The 12,973-nt window shown below is 37.0% G+C and overlaps 1 protein-coding gene across 1 annotated transcript in view; it reads right to left on the bottom strand.

Annotated features, from left to right (window-relative positions):
• Nucleotides 1-12,973, bottom strand: part of CNTN5 (contactin 5) — a 1,273,287-nt gene that overhangs the window by 505,862 nt on the left and 754,452 nt on the right. The window contains 1 exon segment of the mRNA XM_033121922.1: nt 2,041-2,262. Within this exon segment, the coding sequence (XP_032977813.1) occupies nt 2,041-2,262 (222 nt within the window).

The raw sequence follows: 12,973 nt of genomic DNA, 5'->3' as shown, positions 1-12,973 counted from the left end.
GCCTATAAATGCCTAGATTGCTGGTGAACAGCTGGGCAATGCTTCTTAGAGTGTCCCCCTAACTGTTCTAGAAAGGACCTATGAAGAGTCTTTTCATGAATCAGGGTTTGCTAACTTTGGCAGGGCCCTCCTTCCCTGGTTAGCAGTAAATAGTAATAATCTTTCCTTAACTCTTGGAGACATTGAAAAGCTCTGGATTATCTTTTATTTGAGCAAGGAGGTATCTATGCTGTAGTGAACATCACCTGCTGTTCCTAGATCAACACTTGTGGTGAAGTTGAAACAGTTACATAAGATCAATGAGCAAGCCATTTGGCTTAAAAGGCTGACACCTTTTGTGAGGTCTTTCTTTGATTGGTTTGGGTCTTGGAGACCATGGCTCTGAAATACACCCCAAACATTGGGAATTATCCTTCTTAAAGTTATCATAATAATCTCCTTCTCAAAAGCTTTAAATACATGCTTACAGCCACTAATTGCCAAGCAAATAATCTCCTTAAGGATGGAACATCAAAAAGGGAATGAATAAAAGACCAAATTAAGGATTATGAACAGGAAGCCATGACTTGTGAGTAAGTATCATAGGGATTAAATAAAAACATCACAACCTGTGAATATCACACAGAATCAGTAAAAGCTGGGAAATAACGGAGAGTAGTGCTAATTTCTTAAATTTTGATCACATCCTTGAGACTAACAGTTTAATCAAAAGGTGGGAATTGTTTAAAAAAGAAAAAAAGAACCGGCCAAATGGAGTCACTTTGCTAAGCCATGTCACCAAACCAAAGTTTAATAACTAATCCAATGCAGTTTCAGCCTCTCCCAGGAGTGGAATTTTAAACCAATCAGTCTGGAATTTCCTGTTCAATACTAGCGAGATACTGTTCAATACTGCTAGAAAAATCCATCTCCTTCCTCCCTAAAGAAAATGACCTAGCCTAAAACTAATCCTTTCTTTTCTTTTGCACAACCCTTCCAAGAGTTCTTCTACTTGCAAAATGGGATGCTTGCTTACTCATGAATCATTTAATAAAGCCAATTAGATTTCAAATTTACTGAGCTTTTTCAAAGATAGTTATCTGCCTTCAGTTTCCAATTTCACTGGAGACCGTAAGAATATCCACCTCACATACGTGTTTATTGAGAGTATTATTGATATAAGCTATACAAGAGATCCTGGCATAGAACCTGGTAATAATTAGGTGCTAGTGCTTCTCTGATTGTTAATTACCCTTGTTTTGTTGATATATCCAAAATTAACAAATTTAGAAAATATTTAGAAAATGTTGTTTAAACCATAATGGTAATAGCTGCATAGTGGTCCTTCATTTAACTGACATCACTATAGGGTTGAAGGATATAATTATTTTGAGGCTTTTAATATTCATTATCAAATTGTCCTTCAGGAGTTTTATATTTGTCTTTCACTCTATGAGTTTATTTGGTCTTAATCCTAAATCAGGATTGGTATCAGGTGTAATTAAATACATAAAAATTTCTTGGAAGCTGTGTGAAACAGAAGACTAACTTTTGATTAAGACCACCTTCACATTTTCCTCAGCTTTACTACTTTAGACAAGCTTCTAACTAACTATGGGTTCCTAATCTCCCTTTTCATAAAGCATTTACTTCATAAATCTTGCAATTATAAATTCCTGCTCTGCCCCTGTGACATGCAAATCTTCTTCCAGTCTCTTGCCCAGGAATGTTTTTCTCAAGGACCTCTAAAAGAATGGGAGCCATTCTTTCAAATGTAATCAAGAAAAAGAGGACCCCCTTTCAGTCTCTACAGGAAAATAACAACCAAACTTTGTAAAACACCAATTAGTAAACACAGATGACCTAATCACATTGGCCAAACTCTTTCTCAATGTTTTCTCAATGTTGTGCGAGTTTCCAAAACTCTCACATTGTCTTTTACAGAGAAGTTAAGTTTAACTTCCCCATTACTGTGAGTCTTGACCCCTATTGCAATACTCTTGAATAAAGTCTTCCTTGTCTGTTTAACTCCAGCAGGCATAATTTTCCTCTGACACTTACCATCTTGTTTGAAGGCATCTGAAGAATGATACAGATTGATGGGGGAGTAATAATGTTGAGCCGCTCCTCGCCAGTTCGGTGAAGAAACACTCAGTGTTCCTAATGAAGGACTGCTGTATCGGGGTCTGGCCTTTGAACCAAAGAGGGATGAAGATGAACTCTTCTTAATTCTTAGCAAAGCAGCATATGAAGTAGGGAGACCAGGAAGAGCTCCAGCATATTCTGTAAAAGAAAAGCAACAATAAAAGTGAATTCTAGTTCCAGTCAAGATGGTGGTGTAAGTAAACACTGTGCTTGCCTCCTCCTCTGACCAAATTAAAATTACAGCTAAATTATAGAACAATTAACAAGGAGAACCATCTGAAGACTAACTGAACAGAAGTCCTATAAAGAAATAAAGAAAAAGACACATCAAGACTGATAGGAGGGGCAGAGATGTGAAATGGGCTGGCTTTACACCTGCACGTAACAGTCAAGAATTGGGAGGTATATCTCAGCTGCAGAGGTCTCCCCTGAAGAGTAATGGGTTCCAGTCCCACAATGGGCTCCTCAGCCCAAAACACCAATGCCAGGGATGAGCCCCCACATCTGGCTGTGAAAGTCAGTGGAGATTCCATCCATCTGGGTGAAACAGAAGGCAGCTAGAAACCCAGGTGTCCTCTTAAAGTGCCTGTGCTCAGATTCTCTCACATCCAGGCACTCACTTTGGGCTCCACACAGAGGAACTGTGGCTCATGAGGTGCCAGAGACATACAGGGAGAGATTCAGTTGTTTGGCTTCAGGGTAACAACTAAAGGGAAAGCTGCCATTGTCCCTGTGTTGAGCACTCTTCCCATACAGCTGGTAGGCAGGAACCGTCTTTTCTGTGTCAAGCCCTCTTCCCATACAGCAAAATCTAAATTTTCATTGGCCTGGTGAGCTCTGCTCACTCTACCCTGGTGACTCCTTGGGACTCTGCCTCACCCAATTTGTACAACACCAGAGGTGCTTTCTGCAGCTGGCAGACAGTAAGTGTGAGCCCTTACTCCAGTCTTTTTTGGACAACTCTTTGATGTATGTGGGCCCCAGATAGGTGGCGGTTGGCCTTGGTGTGTTCCAAGACATTTGCAGAGTGGACCCAGGCTCAGAACTGGGGTCAAATCTGAATCTGCATTAACCTATTTAACACCACTTCTTACACAGGCAAATCTGAATTTTCACTGGCCTGGTGAGTTCTGCTCTCTCTACCCTGGTGACTCCCTGAGACCTGGCCCCATCCATCACCCATACCACCTGAGGCTCTTTCATTGGCTGAACCTTATGGACAGGCAATATATGGTGGCAGGCATCAGGATGCCCTGGGATTTTTGCAGAACTGTCACAGGTCTGGTACTGGAGACAGCTGGCCTTGGATTACAGCGTGACCTCTCCCATTCACCTCTAGATTCAGCACATACAGTGATCAACCATGGATCACTTTGGCACATATGGATGAAATTCATCCTATCAGGTAGCCGTAGGCTAGTCACAGGCAGTGGCTAACCTTGGCCTGCTAAGTAGTCCCTTGCCAAAGGCCCCAGAACCAGAACACTCAGTGGCCAGCTTCAAACTACAACATAATACCACCCAATTAGTGCCACACTAAAAAGTGCCACACCAAAGAGAAGTCTTGGTAGGCACCAGATCCCACTGGGGTAAATCCTGTTCTGTGGGGTCAGTCCCCACACAACAGCTCATGTGCTGTGGTCCTGGATAATTCCACCCACTGATATGCCAACAGCAATCAAGACTCAGCTACAACAGGGCACACACAACCCACACAAGGGACACTGCTGGAGCATCTGGCTCAAGAGACCAGGGAGACTGTGCCACTGGGCCCCAAAGGACACCTACTGCATAAGGCCACTTGGCAAGACTGGGAGACATAGCAGATCGAACTAATATATGGAAACAAACAGATAGGCAGCCAAAATGAGGAAAAAACAAAACAAAACAAAAAATGTCCAAAATTCTGAAATGAAAGAACAGGAGAAAATCCAGAAAAAGAACTAAATGAAATGGAAACAAGGAATTTACCAGATAAAGATTTCGAAGTATTGGTTATAAGGATGCTTAAGGAACTTAGTGAGAACTTTAACAAAAAGCAAGCATAAAAAATGACATAGGAACCATAAGAAAGAACCCATCAAAAGTGAAGAATACAATAACTGAAATGAAGGATACATTATAAGGAATTGACAGCAGATAAGATGAAGCCAAGAATTAAATCAGTAAATTAGAAGAAAAGGTAGCTGAAAATATTCAATCAGAACAGCAAAAAGAAAAAGAATCCAAAAAATGAGGATAGTTTAAGGAACCTCAGGGACAACATTAAGCATACCAATGTTTACATCATAGGGATACCAGAAGGAGAAGAGAGAGAACAAGGGATTGAGAACCTATTTGAAGAAATAAGGATTGAAAACCTCCATAACCTAACAAAGGAAATACACATACAAGCCTAGGAAGCATAGATGAACCTAAAGAGGCCCACACCATAAAACATCACAATTCAAATGCCAAAGGCTAAAGACAAAGGGAAACTCTTAAAAGCAGCAAGAGAAAGGCAGTCAGCTATCTACAAGGGAGCTCCTATAAGACTCTCAGCTGAAATCTAAACAGAAACTTTGCAGACCAGAAGGGATTAGCATGAAATATTCAAAGTGATGAAAAGCAAGGACCTACAATCATGGCTACTCCACCCCTCTCTACTCCTTAAAATTGAAGGAGAGAGAGATAAAGAGCTAGCCAGATAAGGAAAAGCTAAAGGAAGAATATACAGAGGCTATATTTAATTTTTCTTCTGAATTATATTACAACATGTAAGACATAGTAGTCATCTAATAATTTTGATGCCATCATTAAAATTTTATGGGAGATGTTATTAGGTCAGTGCAAAAGTAATTGTCACTTTTGTATTTGTTTTTAACCTTTTAAACTGCAGCTACTTTTACATGAACCTAATATTTATACCTTGAATCATTCTACAAAATATGAATATGAGGAAGTTTTGAAATATGCAATAAAATATTTACACAAATATAAAACGTGGATTCTGAGGAGACTATTTTATTTTTTTCCTATGAAAATTATTTTTTCTGAAGACATGTTGAAAACTTCCCCCGGATCTGCAAACAAATGCAAATTACAGTGAAAGTGGACAAACAATAAAATATTACTTTTATATTTAAAAATATTTTCTAGAAATTCAGTCTTCTTATAAAGTTGAGGTTCTGCAAGACAGACAGAAAGAAAAAAAGATGAAAGAAAGGAAACGAAAGGAAAGGAAAGGAGAGGAAAGGAGGAAGAAAGAAGGAAAAATGAAAGAAAAAAAGAAGGAAGGAAGGAAGGAAAATTTCAAAGGTTATTTTTATTTTCTGCGTCAGGAATACTTGGGAATTAACTTTTTGTTTGCTTTAATATTAAAACAGTTTGGTTCCTTTTTTATGATTGAAAAATGGGAAAAAGAAAAAAAACAACATTCTTGATTACATTTTATAAGTAAACAGAGGGTGCCAAAAATAATGTATGCACATTTGAAGAAAGGAAAAAACTGTATTAAAATTGTAATACTCAATATATACCGATAACAAAAGCTGAATACAAGTCATGTGCATACATATTTTTTGCACCCCTGGTAGATTTTGTCATCTAAAATTTATCATGTAGTAGAAAATGCATCTAATGTAACATATGTAGTTTGACTAGACTGTAAATTGTGACTGAGATTCTTCAAAAGTAGTCAAATCACTATGGAATGTAACATTTTTTAGATGAATTTGTTTTGTAGATTTTCTTATGTAATCTAATAGTACAAGTGGGGATACTATTATGAAATTCTTTTATTGATTACTGAGAAATGTAATGCCACATTTTACTTGAATTCCCAAGATTTTTCATTATAAAACATATGTACCCAAAGTAGATTGTACTAACTCTCCTTTATGTCTACAAATTAAAGTCATGTTAGCATATAGATCAAATGTTTAAAAATACAAACTATGATGAATTCTCAAGAAAAATTTGGAATTGGAATTTTTTTCTAGGTCTAATATCAATTGAATCTTGAAAATAATTTCAAGAATCAGATGTTTTTGTTCAAGGCATCTGACATTTGAACTTAATTTTAGGTAGAAAATAATTTATCTTTGTAAGTAAGGTTTCTCTTAATTATTTAGAATCATACTGATATTATAAAATATAACAGTATTTCTGTGATTTAAAAATAACACTTTAGGTATTAAGCATGAAATTAATTCTGTTCTGTGAAATTATAAATATTTTTCTGAAACTCGAAAAGTATATTTTTACATGTTCTCCACATTTAAAATGAGCATAATATGTTTCATCTAAGCCTTTTAGGAGCTGTTATGAGATTCATGTCTTTGAATTCAACCACAAGTATGGTGACTGTGGATCAATTTTAACTGAAAATAGCTAACATCTCCTGGGTAAAGTGTATGAGAAGAGATTATGGATAGACATAAAATCTCCTTTAAAACCTGGATTTAAATGCAAGTTTTGGCACCTAGAGGTATAATGTAATGAAGAGAGCATGAATTTTCCTTTAAGGAAGTTTGTAGTTGTAGTGTCTGAACCTACTCATTTCTCAGCACAGCCTTGTTTTAAGCTGTCTACCCTGCTCATATACAAAAAGAAAAACTGTCCCATGTTAGGGTAAAAAATTCAAATGGAGTATGAGAATGTGGTTTATAGTTCTTAAAGCCAGGTAAGGATAATCAGTGAAAAACTAGAAGGACTATCAGGAGGTTCAAAAAGCCAGGATCATCATTGTGATATACAAAATACATACACATACTGTCCAAGTGGTACAGTCATTGACTTATGCCACTCTATATGAATAGAGATGAGCCAAATGCTAGTTTGGTTGTGTGCTCCACAGCACAGCTTCATTTGTTGTGTAATCAGTTGCCTCTATTGCAGTGGAGATTCCTTTTGCATCAATTAAAGTGAACCCCAAAGCTGTTACTAGAAATCTGACAATGCATGAATTTGTTTATATATTCCACAACCGTCTTATCAAAACTTAGTAAGTGCTACATGCTAGGGATACAAAGGTGAACAGGATACTGCACTAACCTTTAAGAAACTAATAATCTAGTGGAAAAGAAAGGTAACTATGCTTGCAACTTCCATCCAGTGTGATATAAAAGCAAACTCAGGGACCTATGGCCTTCTTCCCATGGTTGAGAAATCCTCTCACTCAGCCTATGGCCATCAGAAAGGGTTTCCAAGTAAAATTCTGTCTAAACCTGGTCCTGAAATCCCATTAGTGATTAGCTCAGCAAAACTCTGAGTAGGGAAGGAAAGATATTCTAGAGAGATGGAAGAAAATATATGAAGATCTGGAAAGGAAAGGCAGCATGACATACTTGGTCGATTAAAATAGTCAGGAGCTCAGAGTTTGAGGGAGAGAGGTGAAAGGAGAGATAAGGCTGTATAGTACGCAAGAGACCAATGATGAAATTCCTAATACATCATGTTAAAATATTATGACTTTGAAAGGAGAGCAATATGTTTTAGAAAGATCACTCTGGCTGCAGTGCCATTTGGAACAAGACAAAGGAAAACAACGACTACTCAAGAGCCTAAAGCTGTAATAAAAGCACAGATTAGTCAGGAATAAGGAGAAGATCATCTATATTGGAATAAAATTAGCAAGACTACTAATTGATTAGATTAGATGCAAGAAAGGGCAAGTGAGAAACAGAATGATCTGTGCTACTAGAAGACAGATAAGAAGGCAGATAAAGGCAAGTGCTTGAGGTGAAAGCTCAATAATTCAGCTTTGGGAAGGTGGAGAGCTTGAGCTGCTTCTAGGACATCCATGTTGCTTATAAGATTCTGTAAACATAAGGGAGATGCTGGCTCATGAGAGATTATTAAATGGTAATCAAATAGGTGGTTATTAACTCTATTAGAATTGATGAGTTTGCTAAGGAAATATAGAAAATGAGGAATATAGTGTTGAAAATAGAACCCTGAGGAGCTCCAGCATGTAAGAGAACAACAAATGTATTGGAAACTGGAAAGGAAAGAGGAAATGCATGAAAATGGGATACCATTAAAGGAAAGGAAAGAGAGTCATTCAGTGCAGACAAGAGAGCAGCTGACAGTGTCCTCAATGGGTACAGAGAGGCCAGCCCTGCAGACAGTGGCTGCCCAGCAGTATCAAAGCTGGCTGAGCGCTCCACATTCAGTGAATGGTGGATGTGAAAGTGGGGTCAGAGCCAGGAGGGGAAAAGGACTTTCCAAGCTCTGAAACAAGTTTGGAACCCCTAAATTGTCAATTACATCGCATTAGACCTATGGACTCTGACCCCAGCCTACAGCCTCCATCAGCTCTTGGTCTGAGTGCAACTTACTATCAATTCAGGGAGTTCTCTCTCTCTCTCTCTCTCTCTCTCTCTCTCTCTCTCTCTCTCTCTCTCTCTCTCTCTCTCTTCCATTTTTTAACTCTTCTATCTGATGGCCTCCTCGCTGCTCAAGCCCTTTTTCTGACATCTCTAATTTTCCTACTCCTCAATCCTAGTTCTGGGAGAGCCTCAGCTCTGGAAAATGGATATATTAGCGTAAATAAATGGGAAAATGGTATTTCAGTCATAGGATGCTGTTTAACCCTCAACTTCGAGAGACTAAATTTACACATGCAGGTCTCTGTTGAGGGTGAAAAATACAGCACTCCCGTCCTAATTTTAAATTCAAGCGTTTGCATTTCTGTCCATCGTATCTTAATTACTTCATCTCTTTCTCTCTAGGATCTCAACCCCTTTCATAACTTACAGGCTACTGGGATTAATACTCTTTACTTGTCCTGCACCCCTCTCATTTCCTCAAGTCCCTCCCTAGCCAGTTTAGGGTTTGTGGTCCTTAATTTGCTTACTCCCTTCAATGTACTTTCAAACACACTATCCTTACCTTTTATTGTTTTCACAGACAAAACTCCCTGTCTAGTTTAAATCCAACTATCAACATACTCTGTTCCTGAACGCATCTGGAGAAGAACACAAAATCATCTTTAAAGGTCTCAGTTCATGATATTCATCACAAGCGAGATTTTCAAGATTCCTGGTAATATTATCACGTTTCCCTACTCCATTTACTATCCCACCCTGCTGAATAAATAAGTTACATCTTATCTTCTGGCCTCAAGCTCCAGACCTTTTTGGCATTCCTATGTCATTGACAAAATAAAAGCCATTCAAAGAGAGGGTCCTGCACAAGGTCCCACCACCTGTATATACACTCATATATTCTGTCTTGCTTCCACTGATATGCTGTGAATATATTGTCGGTGCATGTCTTAAATGCCAACTTCCCACCTGTGTGCATTGAATCCAATTACTTCCCATCTTGACTGTTCAAGGACATCTTTCTAGAAAATTCCCTTTATCTCTACTCAGCATCAATTTTTGTCTCCCTGTTAGATCATTCCCAGAACTATAAAAAAAATACATAACCTTTAAAAAAATAGCTATCTTTACCTTCCCATTCCTTTCACTTATTTTCCTTCACAGCAAGACTTCTTGAAAAGAACTGCTGACGGTCTCTGTGTTCAATTCCTTCCTCTTCTCCCTTTCTTCCTTGAGCTCATTCCAAGCAGTCTTGCTTATACAATTCCACTATAATGACTCTCTTCACAGTTAACAATAACTAGGTGATTGCTAAATCTAAGGATCAATTTTTACTGTAATAGACCTAGTAGGAGTATTCAACAGGGTTAACCATTCCTTTTTACTTTAAACATTTCTTCATGTGATTCCAGGATACTACAATCCCATGTTTTTTTTTTTTTTCTATTTCACTGGCTAATACTTATTGCCTTTGCCTGTTATTCTTTGTTTCCTTAACTTCCAAATGTTGGTATATTCTAGAAAAAGAAATCTTTTCCATTTGCACTATCCTTTAAATGATCCTATTCATGGACGTCAGCTCCCGCCGGGATGTAGTCCACCTTTACTCTAGTCTCAGTTGCGTGTAGCCAGCTCTCAATCTTTGATATTCCACTATTTACCTATGCTCATTCTAACTCCTACTTCTAGTTAACAACTCTTTTTGGGTTCTGTGTCAGCTCTTAAAAAATTCTGGCTCTGTCACTGAAAAGCATCTTCTGAGATAGATAATTTGGTAAATGTATTTCAGGATTCAGAACCTGTTTCTGGTCACGCTTCAATTGCTATCATTTACTAGGTAAGAAAAGGAGGCCATGCTGGGTCCAAATTCTGCACCCAGGATTTCAAAGAGGCTCAGTAATAAAAAATGCTAAGCAACACTAATGGGTTCTAAATGGATTCCTTCACACATAACTCTTGGTCTTTTTCAGCAAACACAAACATCATTGTCTTCCAAATTCACTCCTTCTTATTCAGCATTCATTAGCGTTTTTCAACAACTCTCTTTGGAATTTTTACAATGTATTAGGAAATGTAGATACAGTTGTGACTAGTCACAAATGGCTCCTGTCTTCAGGAAATTTACAGTCTGGGAGTATTGGTAGAAGATTACAAATTGGTAGAGTGTTAGTAGAGAAACATTAAATAAACAAACAAAATTATTCTAAAAACATAAACTAATAACTATGATACATATAATGAAGTAAAAAGAAAGCAGAGTGCATTGAGAGAAAACTTGCCAACACTTGTTTTCTTTTTTTGTTGCTTTGCTGCCATCATGATTCAGTTCCTTGGAACAAAACTCTTCTCATGGCTCTGCTGCATACATCCTTTACACCTTGGCCACTCATTTTATTGATTGAGAATTTTGGATGAGAGCAGCTCTGTCAGTAAACCTCTTTGCAATATCAGCTCCAAAGTTAGGTGGCCTGGATTTAAATCTGGATTCTACTTCATAGCAGCTCTGTGGCTTTGAGCAATGTATGTATAGCTCTGTGGCTCAGTTTCTTTACATTTCCAATGGGAATAAGAATACTATTTCCTTAATAGGTTGTTGTAGAGATCAAATAAATCAATCCACATAAAGCACTTAAAACTATGTCTGGTTTATAGTAAGAACTCAATAAATGGTAACTATTTTTAGTTACTTTTTATTATCTGCACTTTAGTTACTAGCTTGTACTAATTGAATACTGGGACATAATTGAATACTGGGCTTACACCTTCTACATTGATTGGGTTACAAAATACAAACATAAATACCAAATTTTAATACTCATTTTACTTTGAGGGATTAAAAGAGTGGAAAACGAAAGGGTGGTACTTAACATGTTTATTCTTCTAACAGGTGTACTCCCATGAGTGAATTAGAAAAAAATTTGGCCACTGATGGAAATTATTGAGCTACAAAAAAATTCAATGACTATATATTCTTGTGTTTCTGTTGGCTAACGCAAGACCACCCCATTTTTTCTCCACATTCCTGCTCAGGGTTTGGAAGGAAAAGTGACTCATAACTCTTTTTCAGAGAAATCTTCATTAGTTGCTCCAACTTTTAATGAATATCTATGCTGAAGATGTCAGCAGAATCTAGTTATACGTTAATCATTTTTTCTTCTATTTTCCCACTTCTCATAGATCAGACCTTAGGGAACACGCATTACAGTTATTTCTAAAGTGGTCTAGAGATTTGGCGATAAAACTCAATTAACCTGGTGCTCTCACACCATGAAATTCCAGCTGGAGGTTGGGTAGGAGTAAATATTAATGCCTTCATTAAATATTTCCTAATCAAATGACCCTGGGAACACTGAACTATATTATTTAATAAAATTGCAGTCTATTAAGTCAGAATGACATTGCCACCCCTTGCAGTTTGGGAACTAATAACATTGCTTTTTTATTACTTAAAAGGTTGCTTTATAGATATAACATTGCCAATAAATGTAAATAATATTCATGACACAATGGATTAGAATAGAATTAGAATTTCTTATGGCAATGTTTATGAATCAATAAAGATAAAAATGTCATTATAATAACGGATACATTTAAAAATATTTAATCCCTTACCATATTTAAAATTTCCTGAATTTTCTGATACCAAGTAAACTTCTGATTTTTATCTTTGTTCCTAAGTGTGAAAAACATGTGTTTACAAGCAACTTTAAAATTATTAAAATATTAAAAATAATACCAGAACATCACTACTGGATTCTGTATCTGATTTTTTTCTTTCAATTTGCCACACAATGTAGTTAATTTTTACAGCCAAAGAAGTGTAAGCAACATCAAAACTCATGAAATGACAGGTCTTTGTATAAATTCAGTTATTCCCTATAGTTCTAGTTTGATTTTAAATATTTAAGGTCTTATATAAAAATAAATGTAAGCTCTGGCACCAACTGATATGCGATGCTCTGAAGAATATTAATGCTTAATCACTGACTCATAAGTCAGGGGAGCAAATGAAGCACCGTATATTGATGACACAGTGTACAGAAAGAGCAGAAGTCATACAATATCCAAGCCCGCAGTGTGACCTAATTTGGCATCAAAGTCAGCATAAAGAAATTTGATATCTGACCTTTTTCAGGGTAATTGCTAAGGCTGTTCTCTCTTTGATGAGAATTAATGTTAACTGTGCAACTTTAGCCTGCTACTGTTTTATGAAGCTTGCAAGGATGGATGTAACACCTCAGCAAAGCCAGTCGTGTGAAGCATATTTAGAAATGGTAAATAATTTATAAATAATGTGCATCATTTCAAGTTGGCTGTCTGCATCTATGGCAGAGGAGAGTTTGAAATAACCCAAGTCAGATGTACTCTATGTCTCAACTCAGCACTTTCTTCAAGAAATGTGTTATGGGTAAACTTTATAGTGTTTTAGTTGCAGGAGCAGGAAAGGATGTGCAGAGGGTAACAGTCACGATTTTTTAAGCACCAAAATCAGACATGTAAACTGTAGCACTTCTAAGATATAAGAAAACTTCTTAACAGCA

This window comes from Rhinolophus ferrumequinum, chromosome 11 (genome assembly GCF_004115265.2).
Source record: "Rhinolophus ferrumequinum isolate MPI-CBG mRhiFer1 chromosome 11, mRhiFer1_v1.p, whole genome shotgun sequence".
NCBI classification, from domain to species: domain Eukaryota; kingdom Metazoa; phylum Chordata; class Mammalia; order Chiroptera; family Rhinolophidae; genus Rhinolophus; species Rhinolophus ferrumequinum.
This window is presented reverse-complemented; position numbering and strand designations above follow the sequence as displayed.